General features: G+C 37.4%; 1 protein-coding gene across 2 annotated transcripts in view; it reads right to left on the reverse strand.

Moving 5' to 3' along the window:
- The window catches only part of LOC143032392 (uncharacterized), a 587,435-nt gene that overhangs the window by 247,881 nt on the left and 322,054 nt on the right, over positions 1 to 17,500 (reverse strand). For both annotated transcript variants that reach the window (XM_076197094.1, XM_076197093.1), the window contains one exon: positions 14,521 to 14,961. In XM_076197094.1, the coding sequence (XP_076053209.1) occupies positions 14,521 to 14,602 (82 nt within the window). In that variant the 5' untranslated portion in view covers positions 14,603 to 14,961. The remainder of the gene's footprint in view (positions 1 to 14,520; positions 14,962 to 17,500) is intronic.

A 17,500-nucleotide genomic window follows, 5' to 3' on the forward strand; every position in this document is an offset into this window, starting at 1 on the left:
TAAAAAAAAGATAAACGAAAATACATAAACAATAGTCGAGTTATCTCTCTCTCTCTCTCTCCTTCTCTCTCTCTTTTCTCTCTCTCTCTCTCTCTCTCTCTCTCTCTCTCTCTCTCTCTCTCTCTCTCTCTCCCTCCTTCTCTCCTCTCTCTCTCTCTCTCTCTCTCTCTCTCTCTCTCTCTCTCTCTCTCTCTCTCTCTCTCTCTCTCTCTCTCTCTCTCTCTCTCTCTCCCACTCTCTCACTCACTCACTCACTCCTTCTCTTTTATTTTTCTTATATATTTATCCATTTATCTATTTTTCCACCCTCATGTATCAAAACAAATAATCAAAGATTCCTGGGTCAAGCACTACCCAGTAAAGGTACTTAACATCGGTGCCCAAGATCCACCAGACAACTGAAACCCACACAAAGCTAGAAGATAATAGTATTCATATGTGCTGTGTAGTTCTCTTTCTATTATTTAAGTAAATGAACATTACAGAATCTAGATTTAACAGATCAGAATATTCAAGCCATTGGTACTGAAAATTAAATCTAATTTAACTCCTAGAATATTTACTACATCCTCTCCTACTCCATGACTTTTGATGATTTATTTCGTTAACGTTCATGTCATTTATCTTATTTTATTCGTGTATTCATTTATGTTTTTGTTTATTTGTTTATGTTTGTATTTCAAAAACATCCTTATCGGTTTTCTGTTTTGTGTATATGTATATTCGTGTATATACATATTTATATGTATATATATATATATATACCCTTTTTATTTTTTATGTTTGTATATCAACAACCTCCTTTTGTTTTTTATGTGTATATGTATACTCGTGTATAAATACATATATATATATATATATATATATATATATATATACATATATATATATATACCCTTTTTATTTTTTATGTTTGTATATCAACAACCTCCTTTTGTTTTTTATGTGTATATGTATACTCGCATATATATATACATATCACAACTATATATGAAAGGTTGCAATCTTTACATGTAAGGGAGTAAACACCTGGAATATGATTTTCTCTCAACCTCTGGTGAACATTAACAACTTTTTTATTAATAGTATTAGGGTAATTATGAATTAGATTTACCTTCTCTTTGGAAAGAAATTTGGACAAGTAACTGATGGACTCTGAGATGGGGACGAGTAGGGGATTTTGTCTCTCCTTTGGCTTAGTGGAAGGGGGATTGAAAAAGCTTGTTCTGGCTTGGCTGAGGGCTTTATCCAGGAACCAATGAGAATAAGTTAATTTTGTTAATTGGGACCTGATAGAAGTTAATTCATGTCCTAAAAATGGGGGGCTACAATCCCTAAAGGTTTGGAGAAAAAGTCCCAGAGGTTGAGAGATCGTATTCTATGTGTTTACTCCCAAACAGAGATCAGACGGGGAGAGATCTAAGGACAAGATTGAATGAACACAAGAGGTCGATGAAGTATGGCCAAGAAAATCCAGCCGTGTTTCAACACGTAAATAAATTTAATCACCGGATGGACTGGGAGAGATCTGACCTTATTCATATTTCCAAGGGTCAATGGACCCCAGATATGATATCAGGATTATTCATCACCAAACAAATTGTCAAAAAGTTTCCTCCCCCGACCTCATGTCATACTCAGGTCACATAGGGTTGGGGTAGTGTCATTTATTTTTTTCCAAGTTCTCTTTCTTTTGTAAGAGGTTGCTATTAAAGATAGCATCCTCCTTCCACTTTGTACTACTGAAAAGGGTTGCAGTTAGCAATCGAAATATATAGTTTCGCTTACTCAACTCTTTCTTTCGTCCGACTGTGGTGTTAGTTGTGATTAACAAATGAGTTACTACATTTGTCACAAGTGATATATATATATAGATATGTATACGCCACCATATACATGATGAGTAACGTCACTCGCTCACACTCCCTCACTCACTCCCTCACTCACTCACCCACTCAATGTCAGGCCCTTCTAGCTGACTAAGAATTAAGTCAGCAATCTTCGGGTCTGCAACAACAACTCGACCACCAAACAGACATACGAACGCACATGAACATCCGAGTAACCAAACAAACACAAAACACAAATTACGTATACTAACGATCCTCCCCTGGATATATAATTAACATGTATGATAATAGACAACAATACATAATCAATGCAGTTGCACCACCCATGTGAGACAACGGACCTTCTCGAAATTAATGTAAAGACTAAAGACTAAACCCAACACAAGAAAGTGCTGAGATGTCACTTCCGGGCAATGACCACGAGGGTAGCGTGGCCGAGACGAGGAGTTGGGACGATGACGGGTGTTGTGCAACAAGAAGTGGTGTGATAAACAGTTATATATATGTAACCACATTAATGTATCGTTCTGTTTAACAGTTGACAGTGTATATACCATAACTGCAAAACCTGAAAGCTTTGAATAAAATGGTATAAACTTAATACGAATCTACATATACCAGTACCCCGTACCTAGTGAACGATACTATATATATATATATATATACATATATATATACATATATACATACATATATACATATATATATGTATATATATATAAATGCATATATATATATATATACATACATATATATATATATATATATATATATATAGATATGTATGTGTGTGTGTGTATTTTATATGTTTGTATTAGTATCTTAGAAGCTGAAAATGAAATTCGATAAAACTAATAATAATAGAAATAAATTGATAAATAGATAAGTATTCCATCATTTAACTGCATACTAATTTTTGTCATTAATAGCACTTGCAAAGGATTTCCACAGATAGAGTGCTAAGAGCATTCAGGTAATAAATACATTTATCATAGTTTTCTCGATTGAAATGCCATCAACCGTGATTTCTTTGTAATAAAAAAAAATAGACTTTCCCTCTTTTCTATTCTCAATACTGAAAAAGGCTCTGCTGCGTACTACTCTAGTGGGCTTACATTTTTTTCATTTGTGTGTGATTGTGTGTGTGTGTGTGTGTGTGTGTGTGTGTGTGTGTGAGTGTGTGTGTGTGTGTGTGTGTGTGTGTGTGTGTGTGTGTGTGTGTGTGTGTGTGAGTGTGTGTGTGTGTGTGTGAGTGTGTGTGTGTGTGTGTGTGTGTGTGTGTGTGTGTGTGTGTGTGTGTGTGTGCCCGCGCGCTCACCGATGGCTTTGTTACTTACTTGATTGTTACAGGATTTGAAGTCTGTCCGGTATTATATCTTTCGTGATTGCTTAGTCCAGCTCGAACATAATCTATTCATAAGTTTCTGAATTCTTATTGATGTATAGTTTATCTACTTGTTTATTCTTATATATTCATCATGTGTCTATTGATCTATCTCTATTTCAAGATTCTTCGGAGGTAATTGACCAGTTTTGTACTCGACTTGGTTGGCACATATATGATGGATATACCTCATTGTTTGGTTATGCTATTTTGTTATTCATACCATTATGCTTGTGAATAGAACAAAAGATAATTGTCGTTCCTAGTCGTTCAGGTTTTTGCTAGGTCGGGACTTTTACGTTCGAGCGCTGCGTCCGGCTCAAGTAAATCCTTATGCAAAGTCGGTCTCCTGCATTCAGAAATTTCTCTCTTGCAACCCCCACCCCCACGTTTTTTATCATTGCTCGTTAAAAAAAAAAAAAAAAAAAAAAAAACCGAATCCATAAAGATACGTACACAGGCTTGGTTTTTCATACTAGCTTATGTTTCAGTACTTCTAGCAAGCAGAGACCTAGATGTTCAGTTGTTTTCCCTCGTTAGTGTGATCTTAATAACTGACCTTAACCCTGATGTTGCCTAGGTGGAGTAGTGGGAAGATAAGGGTTAGCGGGATGGGGGGGGGAGGCTCTTTGGCTTAATGAAATCGTCGGGCACCGAGCAAGTCAATTAGTGGTGAGTGGTTGAAGTATTTCATTACTATGTTGCTCTATCCATATATATATATATATATATATATATATATATATATATATATATATATATATACATATATATATGTATATGTACATATATATATACGTATATATATATATTTATTTATATATGTATATATATACAGTATATATATATACATATGTTATATATACAGTATGTATGTATACATATGTATATATATATATATATATATATATATATATATGTATATATATATATACATAATAAGCTTTGATATGTTTTTCTTTCTTGTAGGCTTCTGTCATGCGTGTGTTTCCATGCATGCCTTTGTGTGTATACATGCATTAGTGTGTACGTGGTATGTAGGATCATTTGTGTGTTCGTTTGTATGAGCGTGAGTATGTTTACACAGTTTTAATTTCCCCTTTTTGTGCTTTTCTTTTATTCATCCGGCGGTTCGGGCGCAACTAATTCTTTTGTTTTATAATGGGTCATGCTGCCTCTGACGTCGTTTCTTTTGAAATGCAGCAAAAGGCTATTGACAATTCAAGAGCACGCTCGCGTGGGAGTGGGAGAGAGAGAGAGAGAGAGAGAGAGAGAGAGAGAGAGAGAGAGAGAGAGAGAGAGAGAGAAAGGACAGAAGGGTAGCAGTCAATGAGAATAAAAGAAAGAGAGACAGAGAGAGAGAAAAAGAGAGGGAAGAGTGAGGACAGAAGAAAAGCAGTTAGTGAGAATAAGTCACAGAGAGAGAGGGAGAGAGTGTCAGAGGCTCGTAGATGAGGCTCATAGATAAATGTAGACAAGTGAGGTAGATAGAGGGGTAGATGGCGAGAATTTAATTTTCATGAGTTGGACGTTTAGTAAGCAAGAGTTCGTAAGCAAAGGAATTGCATAACCTTGCTCCTCGCCTAAAAGTTTACAAACAACCGCTGGGCCCAATCTAATTGCTGTTATACTGATGTAACAGTAAGAAAACTAAGTTAATAGTGCATTGATTTCGAAATTGCTTTAGTAACCTATGTTGATTATGGGATTTGTAACAGCCTTTCTGATTGGAGAAAAGGTGTAGGAGGAGAAAGTTCAATTGGTTCATGGGAGAAAAGCTACAGCCTTAGGGGAGGTATTTAGATGTAAAAGTGAATATCATTGGTCTAAAGAAATCATGACGCTAATGCGAACTGACCTAGTGATCAAATTGAGGATTCCAGATGGAAGTCCCTTGGTGTAACTTACATAGCCAAGTGTATTACAATTCGGGAAGAAACGATCAAAATTTAAGTTCAGTTTAATTCCCCTCTCTTAGACAGAGTAATTTTAACAGACTTCCTACAGAAGAATATTGTGAATGACTTTCGCACGTAAAGGCAGTGATGAAAAGAAAGTAGAAAAAAAGAGACGAAATATAACACTATAGAAGGGAACAGTAGATGGAGTAACAGTGGTAACACCAGTGGGTAGAGGGAGAGAGAGAGGACAGAAGGGAAGCAGTCAGTGAAAATGAGAGAAGGAGAGAAAGAGAAAGAGAGAGAAAGAAAGAGAGAGAGAGATAATAGATAGAGAGAGAGAGAGAGAGAGAGAGAGAGAGAGAGAGAGAGAGAGAGAGAGAGAGAGAGAGAATGAGTAGAATGAAATCAATTACTGAGGACAGTAAAACAGATAGAAACATATATATATATATATATATATATATATATATATATATATATATATTTATATATATATATATATATATATATGTATGTATACTGATATTCTCTCTTACTCCGCTGGTCTTCGGGCCACTTGGGGATCCATAACCACTATTGAAACGTCTCGCTATGTCTTTCTGTCCTGTGCCACCTCCTCCTTCCATTCTCTTGGTTCTATTCTGCATATCTGCACATCTTCTTCAACGGATCTTCTCAAGTCTTTTCTTGGTCGTTCAAGTGGTCGTCCTCCCCTATTGAGCACTGTAGTAACATCGATTTCCTGCTCCGATTCTGGCTTCCATTTCCTGTTTCATTCTTCCACCGCTGGTCACCTTTACTCCTAAGCATTTTAAATCTTTGAGACTTTCTATGTTCATCCCCGCAATCTGTACCCTTTCTGGCAAATTGGACTCTCTTTCTACCTTCATCATATTTGTATTACTCTCATTGATCTTGAGTTCAAAATTTTTTACAGCTTCTTTAAAGAGCGCCATCATGTTTTTCGTTTCTGCTTGATTCTCTATCATGATGTCAGCGTCATCAATATACGCTAATAGTTTTATGGTCATATCTTCCAATTTTAGTCCTTCGTCTCTACCATTCAAACTACCTCTGATTATACATACATACATACATATATATATATATATATATATATATATATATATATATATATACATATATATATATATATATATATATATATATATATATGTATACATGTATACCTATATATATATGTATATGCATAAATATGCATATATTCATACATATATATATATACATATATATATGTATATATATATAGATATATACATATACGTGTGTGTGTGTGTGTGTGTGTGTGTGTGTGTGTGTGTGTGTGTGTGTGTGTGTGTGTGTGTGTGTGTGTGTGTGTGTGTGTGTGTGTGTGTGTGTGTGCATATTTTCTTACTTTTTACTTCTGCTCCCAGGTAGGCTTTCAGCCTGTCAGTTGGGCCAGCACACTTCTCCAGATTGTCCTCTCAAAGCTTTCTCTTCCCTCAAATCCTCCGTTTTTCGTGATCCATTTGCCTCTAGGATTTCTTCAACTCCATCTTTCTACCTTTTCTTCGGTCTACCTCTAGATCTACTACCTTCTGGTCTCCAGCTTCATCTTTTCTTTGCAATTCGCTCTTCATCCATTCTCTCCAGGTGCCCAAACCACCTTAGTTGTGGCTTTTCTATTTTACTTCTAATTGATGTTACTCCAATCATTTCTCTTATTTCAGCTGCATATATTGAAATCGGTACCAAAACTTATTCAAAAATAGTTTCTTTTGTCTCTGTAGTGGCATTTATATATTTTAGGATAGGGTACAAGGCACAGACAACTCTACTGTACTTTGATATTCTTTCAGTTGTCTCTTCTCTATTCTTGCATCCATCTTTTGTAAACACGCTTTCCAGATACTTAACACACTGTGTTTCTTTATCATATTCATTTTCGCTCATTATTTCTGAAATGTCATAATTTTTTTTTTGTGATGGTTAGTATTTCAGTCTTTTGAATATTAATGCTTATTCCCGCCTCATTAAAGCATATTTTCCAACAACTTAGAGCTCTTTCTAACTGCAATCTGTCGTTACACCAGCAGCCAATGTCATCCGCATACACTAGTATATCTCCATTCTCTTCTCATTGATCTCTTATTCTCTTTTTATACTTTTTAGTAATGTTATCCACATATGCTATGAATAGTAATGGGGACAGCACACTTCCTTGTTTCACTCCTATTGTTACATCAAACCATTCATCTTTCTCATAACCAGTCCTAACAAGGCACGGACACGGCTTATATATACTTTCTATGGCTTTCTGCAGATTACTTGTCATTCCATACTCCTCCACTAAACATTTTCATAATTTCTTTCTTGGAACGGAGTCAAATGCTTTTGTTAAGTCTATAAAAGCACGATACATTTTTTTTATACTCCCAGCATTTTTCCATGCCCATTCTTAAAATAAAAATTGGGTCAGATATACTTCTATCGTTTCTATATTCAAACTTTTCTTCTCCTAGCTTCGGCTCTATCACTGTTCTTCCTCTCTTTTCTTGGATTCTTTCATAAAATTTAGCTACTTGATTGATGAGAGAGATACCTTTATGATTACCACAGAAACCTGAGTCGCCTTTACCTTTATAGACCAGTAGTATAATGGTTTTGCCCCAACTTTGTGGAATTGCTTCTCTCCAGGCCTTGTTTAATATTGTCAATATCTTCTCTTTTAGGGTCTTCACTTCCCTCCTTTATCAGTTCGATCGGTAAGGCATCACATCCCGGTGCTTTATTGTTTTTTATCTTCTTCAGGGCTTCTTTTAGGTCGTTTCTTGTTATTTCGTCATCTTGGTCTTGTCTCTCTTCAACGTCCTCTTTGTTCTCTATATATTCATCTATGTCTTCACCTCCCACATCCAGTAGGTTTTTAAAATAACTCTGCCATTTCTTACTTATCTTGTTGGGTTCTACAATAACATTACCTTCGTCATCCTTAATGTTATGCACCATACTCTTGTCTCTCCAATATGATTTTGCTAATCCAAAGATTTTTTTCTTACTACCTTTTAGATCTTGTTCTATTGCCTCTCCTAACTTCTTCCAAACATTTTGTTGTTCTGTTCTCTTCATTTATTCAGCCTTATTTCTTGAAGTGGCATACTCTACTCTTGTTTCATGTGTTTTATGTCTGAACCAATTTCTTAGTGCCTTCACTTTCTCTTTTACTGCACACTTTGCTTCCTCTCTCCACCATGGTGTATGTCTTTTCTTACTTCCACCATTTTTGTTCTTAACGTTTCTTCTGCTACACCTTTAACTGTTTCCCGAAGATCTTCCCAATCCTCAGCTGCTTCCTCTCTGAGATTAATTTTCTCATCTATTGCTACCTGATACTTGTCTTTTCTTTCAGCATCTTTTAATGACTGAACTTTGATGATTTTTCTCTTTTGTATTTGTCTTTGTTTTATCTTCTTAATATTCAAATCTCCAATTAGAAGTCTGTGTTATGAATTTAGCGAATCACCTGGTAGAACTTTCACGTTGTTGAATAATCTTTTATCTGATGTCAGCATGTAGTCAATAATGGACCTTTGGTTAAACTGATCGGTTAACTGATTCCATCTGTATCTTGTATACATATTTTCATCTTTATTTTTAAAAAAGCAGTTCATAATCTTCATGTTAATCTATCAGATATTCCTCTTCTCTGTTTTTCACTTCTTCTCCAAACGGCCCAATGATGTCCTGTATACCCCTTCTGCCCTGTCCTACCCTAGCATTAAAATCACTCATGATTATAGTGACATTATCTGGGTTCATATTAATGTTATCCTCCAGAATCTCCAAAAACTCACTTTTTCCTCATCGGTGTGTCATTGTTGTGGTGCATACACCTGATATATAAAGTATCGTTTACCTTTGATGTTCAGTACACGGTACATATGTCTCTCATTTATCAATTTTACGTTTTGAATATATGGTGAGAGTGTTGGTCCTATCTTGATTGCTACTCCATGTTTTCTTCTTCCTGTTTCAACTCCACTGTACATCAAAACAAATCCACCACCTAAATCTTTTCCTCTTTCCTTTCCAAACTGTCTTGTCTCCGCCATACCAAATAAATCTATTTTCTTCTCAGCATAGTTTCAATGATTTCTTCTTCTTTGTCCATGTATGTGGCAATGTTTAAAGTTGCGCATCTTATTTTTGGCATAGTTTGAGCTCTGGTCCATATTTTCAACAACATTAATTCAATTTAATTCCAAACCATCACAGTCGAGACTGATGAGGAGCTCGATGTAAGCATATATATATGGAAACTGATACGTGGTGAAGCTAAAGACTCGAACCCAGCTCAGACGTAACAAGTGATAGTGACTTAGCCCAATACACTATCTCTCTTGATAACGTAGTGGGCTAAGTCACTATCACTTGTTACGTCTGAGCTGGGTTCGAGTTCTTCAATTTAAGATTCGTTTAGATAAACACCTATATTGTTTATTTGTTTGTTATTATTTGTCTGTTTATTATAATTTGCTTGATTATTTTCATTTATTATTAGTTATCTATCAATTTATTATTATTTACTATTTACCTGTCTGTTATTTAACTATACCTATGTATTTATTTATTCTATTCATATTATCAACATCATCATAATTTTCATCTATTTATTTTTATCTATTATTATCATATATTACTTTCGCATCAGACCTAGTTATGGACCAGACGGTCTCCTGTCGGTATCCTCCGCCTTTGTAATCCTTTACCAAGTATCAATTTCTGTATATATGCTTCCATCGAGCTCCTTGTCAGTCTCGACTGTGATGGTATGGAATCAAAGAGAATTAATGTGGTTGATAACATGCAAATCTGTTCACTGTGGACCATTTAATATTTTACATATAGCTTCATTGGCTGTATAATTATATATATATATATATATATACAATACATATGTATAAATATACATACATATATATATATATACATACATATATATATATATATATATATATATATATAATGTCTTAATAGACGAAAACGTTCGGTATCTGTTTTTTCAATTTTCCGGTGGTTTCTGCAAAAATAGTTCATCACGTATGCTTTGTGTTTTCTTTGCATAAAGTATATGTGTATGTATATGCGTGTGTATTTGTATGTATATAAAAACATAACAGATCATAAGAATATTAATAATAATAATGATAATAATGATGGTATTAAACTGTGAGGTCTGTTACAATACCTACGCATATGATATAATGCTCTCTATATGATAGGGAGGGGTGGCGTATTGTTAAATGTAGAAGAAATATAACAATGAACGAAAATGAAGATTTCAGCCTTGGATAGAGAAATCGCAAAGAAAGGCCGGAACCACGCAGAAAGTACGTAGAACATAACGAAAAGAAAAGAAAAAGAATGAAGGGTTTTGGGAAACTGTTCTCGCGTTTGTACATATTAAGGAAGTTGTTGCGACCACTTACGTTTGCAATGAGATTGCTCAAGTGTGAGAGTTAATGCGGGACTTTTAAAACGTTTCGCAAGACTTGGTGAACGCTTTCTACAAATCCAAAGTAGAACTTTTCTAGCTTCATTGGGTATACTTACCAAAATTGTGTTATCATTTATCAGTGAGCTAGATGAACTTAACAAGAAAACCAGGTAAACTTTTATATCCTAATGGTAAAAAGCTGTTGAAAGATTGTACGGCCTTTAAGCTTTAGATTTGCACTGTACTATATACTATTCTATAGTATATATTATACGATATATTTTTTTATATACTATACTAACTAAATACTATACTAACTTGTAAGGCTTGCTAGTCCTCTACATCACACACTATCAGTATTCTTCCAGAAGAATAGTGCTACCCTGTTACACGAGAATAATGCAGAACAAATAAATTACATTTATTACTTTTTTCTTTTTGTAAAAAAGCACACATTACTTTTTATTTCGTCTTCTTTGTTTTTCGACGCTACCGTTTTTTTGTTTTTGTTTTTTTTCTACCACCACGCAGTGCAGCAAGTTCTGAACACTAACATCCTGATTTCATTAGCGTGTACCCTGTAAATGAATGTCTTGATGAAAAAAAGCCCCCGAGGGAAAATAAACATTACTCACTCGCTTTAACATCCTTTCGGCGCCCAATGACGAAAACTCGTCGACGTAACTCCATTTACCTCCACGCTTTTGGGCTGCTGATTATAAAAACGTTTTTATTTCAACAGAATATCCTTTAGTCGTTCGTTATCGTCTCGTATTCTCAAGAACCTTGCCTTCTGAGGTAGAGAGATCCAGAATTCAAACTTATTATGAGTAGATTTGAGTTTCAAAACGAAGTTGTTATGAGTATTTTCGAGTTTCAAAACGATGTCGGCTGCAGCGCAAGATTAATGGGCACATCACTTATGCTGCAAACAGTATTATGCGCCTTTAGCATTTCGAAAATGAAATGAATTAGAGAGATGAGTTGATGGAGTGGCGAAAGCTTTGTTGTGTCGTTAGCGTAGAGAGGTGGAAAACGTGCGGGGAGAGGATTTTCAATGGATGACCCGGCTCAAAGGGACGTTCTCCGCATCTGATCCGTAGATAAGTGTTGGAAGGCGGGGATGGCCCTAAGGAATGTTCCCCGCATCTCATCCGTAGATAAGTGTTGGAAGGTGGGGATGGCCCTAAGGAATGTTCCCCGCATCTCATCCGTAGATAAGTGTTGGGAGGCAGGGATGGCCCTAAGGAATGTTCCCCGCATCTGATCCGTAAATAAGTGTTGGAAGGCGGGGATGGCCCTAAGGAATGTTCCCCGCATCTGATCCGTAGATAAGTGTTGGAAGGCGGGGATGGCCCTAAGGAATGTTCCCCGCATCTGATCCGTAGATAAGTGTTGGAAGGCGGGGATCGTCGTCTGTTCAGCGCTGTCACTAAACCAACTTCTGCGGTCGGGACCTTGATGTTCATGAGCTGTGCCTCTCTGCACTGCGTTTGACTCACACCGTGTGGACAGGGAATCCAAAAAGCGAGCCTTTACATCCATTGTGTTGGCACTGAGATAACCAGCTCTTCTATCCTTAGGGATCATTCTCCAATCTTGAAAAGGGAGTGAAATTGTGTTTGTAAAACTTTTAATGTACATGTGTACATTGGCATGGCCACCCTACACTGCAGAGATATTGAAAACCTCGTATGCGTATGTAGTTATGTAGCATTTTTTCTTAAATCAATAATAAACAGCTTAACCAAGTTTAGTTAATGTTAATCTCTCCTGTCTTACTCCCTTGAAAATCTTGATCGGTGTTGGCATTCACTCCCAAAATTTCATTTAGGGAAACTTCATCGTAGCGCAATGCGCGATATTTTCCACAAGGATAGAGGCGCTAGTAAACTGCAGCCCACAACAGCGGCAACAACAACAACAACAACTTTTCTTCATACCGAAAGCGTAGAAACTACTAAGGATAGAGGAACAACACCATCACACACACACGCACGCACGAACACACACACACACACACACACACACACACACACACACACACACACACACACACACACACACACACACACACACACACACACACACACACACACACAAACACACACACACACACGTTCTCTCTACTCTTGTTTTTTTTTTTAAGAAGCTGAACACAAGCACCTCCATCCCCCCCGAGAAAGCGACACTAACTTATTGAATCTCTCAACAAGCAGGAGAAAAGGGACCACACACCACAGCAGTCAGGTGCCTTGTTCCCTTATTCGGCACTTGGTTTTTCCATGTCCGTGGAATGTCCGCTTTTTAAAGCCGAACGAGCTATCCGAGGTGAAAAGGGGGAACAAGCTATCCTTTTTTCAGAAATAATGTTTTGACAATTTGGGAATGGATGTGGCCCATGTACTGGGTCAGTAGGTGTCTTCCTAGGTCATAGCTTTTAGTCCTTGAGCTCAGGGTTTCTCGTGGCTGAATAATGGTAAGATGAAAGTATTTTAGTTCTTTCACTCTGAAGGAGGTGTTTCTTGATTTAATAAAATCAGAAGCCAGAACACACATACATGCACGCATACACACAACATACACACACACACACACACACACACACACACACACACACACACACACACACACACACACACACACACACACACACACATATATATATATACACACACACATACACAAACACACACACACACACATATATATATATATATATATATATATATATATATATACATATATAAATATATATATGTATATACACACAACAACAACAACAACAACAACAACGACAACAACAAAAACAGCACACGCACACACACACACACACACACACACACACACACACACACACACACACACACACACACACACACACACACACAAACACACACCTAGCTTTTGAAGGTAGGTGTGCTAATTGGAGAGACGCAACAGGACACCACAAGCGTTGCTCCTTCCATGAACACTACAGTCGGGTAAACACACACAAGCGGACAATGTTTCGCAGTGTTTGATCTGACCGCCCCCGGAATGAAGCTGCAGTTGGCGCGATCCCGGTAGTAAGGGTTGGTTCTTCGGGCTGGAACCGGTTTCCACCTTCCAGAAGGGTCTCCGGAGTTGTACTGGAAAGTGTTGGCGTTTTTTTTTTTTTTCTTTTTTTTTTTAACCCTGACACACCGTCCGGGTATCAATGACTCAGCTTCTGACTAATACGACCCATCACCGCTTTCAGCTGAAGCATCACCGCTTTCAGCTGAAGCTCCGGAACGTGACGGTTTCAGGTGTAAAGTGTAGCTAAGAAACAAGATTTTTTTTTTTTTTATTTTTTTTTTTATGAGGGAGGCAATTGGAGTCTTGGTATTTCGAGAAACCAAAAAATATCATTCTCGAGCACACAAATTTATAAAATCGTCTGGCAACGGCGGCACTGTACCTGGCGACGTTTAAATGGTTGATACGAAACGTTGCATCTCCAAAAGAAGGTTAACGGAGTCAGCTGACCTTTACGATGCAAGAGTGGACAGAGGTCGTGAAACATTAAAAAAAAAAAAAATGAAATTTAGCTTTTATTTATGACTGATTTTTTTCCTGTACCGTATTCACCCTACAGGAACACGTGTACAGTTGCACAGAAAAATTAAATGTTTATGAACAAACTCAAAATCTGCATAGTGAAGACGATGGATCAGGACATTTGTCCCAAAATTTACCACATCACCTTAAGCTAGAATTCATCTTCATATACAGAAAAATGCACCAAATTCTCAGGTACGAACACTGTATCTGGAAAGTGGAAACGATTGGGTAGGTCAAGGGATTTGACCGCGACTTTGCCACCGATGAAAAATCGGACCGAATCGCTCACGTGAAGAATCGATGTCTGAACGGAGTACTTACCGAGAGCCGAGGTGAGGATCATGAGGAGCGGAAGGAGGAAGAGGAGGCGAAGGAGGAGTACCCGAAGAGGTGGGCTGCTCATGTTTTCTCTTTAGTCTTCCTTTCTGTGCTGTGCCTCCTTTCGTTTCTTTCTGATCCCTGCTGGGGGAGTGAACAGATACTCACACCTTTTTTTTTTTTTTTTTTTTTTTTTTTTTTTTTTTTTTTTTTTTTTTAAGGACTGTTTTACTTCTTTGGTGCCTTCTGGAAACGAAATTTTCTTTTCTTTTTACTTTTTTTCTTTTTTACCTGGAAAATGCTATTGTTCCTAGTTCACTGATGATTTACTAATTTCTTTGTTTCTTTTTTATTCACTTTATTCTCCAGCTTTTCCATAGCACCGATGCTGCGCGTCCCTGTAGGGATGCCACTGGTCGCTTGCCTTGCCAAAGGAGACCATTTCTGGGAATAAAAACGAGAAACTGTTAAAATCACATGGTTGAACTATTTCACTTCTCTTGGTTAACATAAAAGCTACGAATACATACATTGTGTGTATTTGTATATATATGTATATATATATATATATATATATATATATATATATATACATATGTACCCGAGGTACGTGTGTGTGTGTGTGTGTGTGTGTGTGTGTGTGTGTGTGTGTGTGTGTGTGTGTGTGTGTGTTTGTGTCTGAATCTATGTTTGTGTGTTACATTGTACCTGGATATTATGTACGATCATATGAATTTAAAAGCACATACACAACCTCAGAGTATGTTTAAAAGAGGACAAATCCAATCCTTATTACAATGGAGTGGAAAAACGTGAGTTTAACCAATGTAGAAATAGTGACGGTGCCCCACGAGCGCATTCAGTCATTTCTTTTTCCGTCAGTAAAAGAGCAGTTAATGTTTCATCTCACGTTTCAGTGATCACGACTTCAGGTTTCAGCCTCGGACGCGGTTTTGTTTATGCCCACTTATTCTTCCCCCGTTCCTCCCTTCTTTGTTTTTACGCGGAAACAGACGCGAGACCTCCGATTTCATCTTTACGCTTTACTTTGAGGGAATATCTCTACACCGAGGAGTTGATTTTGTGTTTGCACATACACACAGACATACGCACACACACACGTACACACACGGCTCGTTAGTCAAGGAGTTGTGACCTAGCATTCCCGGTGTGTGGAGTGTGAGTGGTCTCAGACCTACCCAGAGATCTGCTAATAATGAGCTCTGAGCTCACTGCCGTAGGGTGGTGTCTGGCTGTCTCGAAAAGAGGCTGCAGTAGATCCGAGGTGACACACACACACACACACACACACACACACACACACACACACACACACACACACACACACACACACACACACACACACACACACGCACACACACGCACATACACACACACACACACACACACACACACGCACACACACACACAGATGTGTACATACATATACGTGGGCGTGTGTGTACAGTATATGCTGTACTGCATATCTTTTCCAGAGCACATTCAGTGTCCGTGACTATCGACTAGTGCCAGGAGACTATCGGAGTCGTCTCTCGATCCACCGGCGGACAGTTAGCAGCATAATTTTGAGTGGAACATACGGAGGTTTTCCTTGATTTATACGGCAAAACTAAATCCTCTTCTGTCGGAAAGAATATAGAGAAGTTTCATGCAATACTTCTTCTGTTTAATGAGAATTTATGAGACGACCCATATTTTGAATATACAGATGCAGAATTTGGTGTCTTTGAAAAAAAAAAAAGAAATCTGGGGAGAATGTACCCCCTGTCAGTGATGCGTTTGCCAAGCATTACTTTACTGGGTACAACAATTTTGTTAGGTATGGAGGTTCTTCATGTCACATCAAATACCATATGCACTACTTGGATAGAAGATTCGATGAGCATTTGAGGAAGAAAAGATACATGGAAGAAGAAATTGACCGAAGATGGGCTCCTATAATGAATGGTGAAAAGGGGGCTGAAAAGACAACTCCTGGTGAACTTAAGCCGACGGTGGTTAAAGAAACCCCTGAAGAAACATAAGAACATAACATAAGAACATAAGAATAAAGGAGACTACAAGAGACCATAAGGCCTACACTAGGCAGCTCCGTATCCATCACCACCTGTCATCCCCATCCATAAAGTTGTCTAATAGTTTTTTAAAACAACTGATAGTTTCAGCGCTTACTACATGGTTACTAAGTTTATTCCATTCATCGACCACCCTATTAGTAAACCAATTCTTGCCTATTTCCTTCTTAAATCTAAATTTGTCCAGTTTATACCCATTACTGCGAGTCCTGCCCTGTTGTTTTATCATGATAACCTTGTTTGCATCGGTGGATCAAATCCTTGACCACAGGAACAAAGCCACTGGGACTGTGAAGTGTGACGTTATTATGGAAGAATTACCATCAGTCTCTTAAGAAGAGTTGGATAACCATCAAGAGGTTGAGGAAGAAAACTTAACGTTAACAGTTAATGAAAGGGACCGTCTAGGAAAAAATAGCACTTAAGGAAGAAATAGGAAAGAAAAAAGGAACAGCTGGCCAGAACAAAAAATCCCTCAGCTGAACAAGATTACCTGGTGAAATATTGAAATATGCTTACGTATGAATAAAAAAGAATCCTATTCATTTGCAAGTTCAGGTCAATGGATAAACCAACAGTCATTTAGAATTATGCTAATTTTTCTCACTGCAACAAACATGTGCGTCACAATGTTCTCCACGACCTGTCTGCCTCCTGCCAACACCACTCTTGGCACTTGATGAACATTTCTAGCACGTGCATTGCACATTTTGTTCCGAGTGATGTCAGACGATTTTATTAATTTGATCCCCTTAAACTGATAGGGACTAATCTGTCTATATCATCCCGTTTCTTCTTCTTCTTCTTCTTCTTCTTCTTCTTCTTCTTCTTCTTCTTCTTCTTCTTCTTCTTCTTCTTCTTCTTCTTCTTCTTCTTCTTCTTCTTCT

Source organism: Oratosquilla oratoria, chromosome 13, assembly GCF_046742065.1.
Source record: "Oratosquilla oratoria isolate Oo_2021 chromosome 13, ASM4674206v1, whole genome shotgun sequence".
NCBI classification, from domain to species: domain Eukaryota; kingdom Metazoa; phylum Arthropoda; class Malacostraca; order Stomatopoda; family Squillidae; genus Oratosquilla; species Oratosquilla oratoria.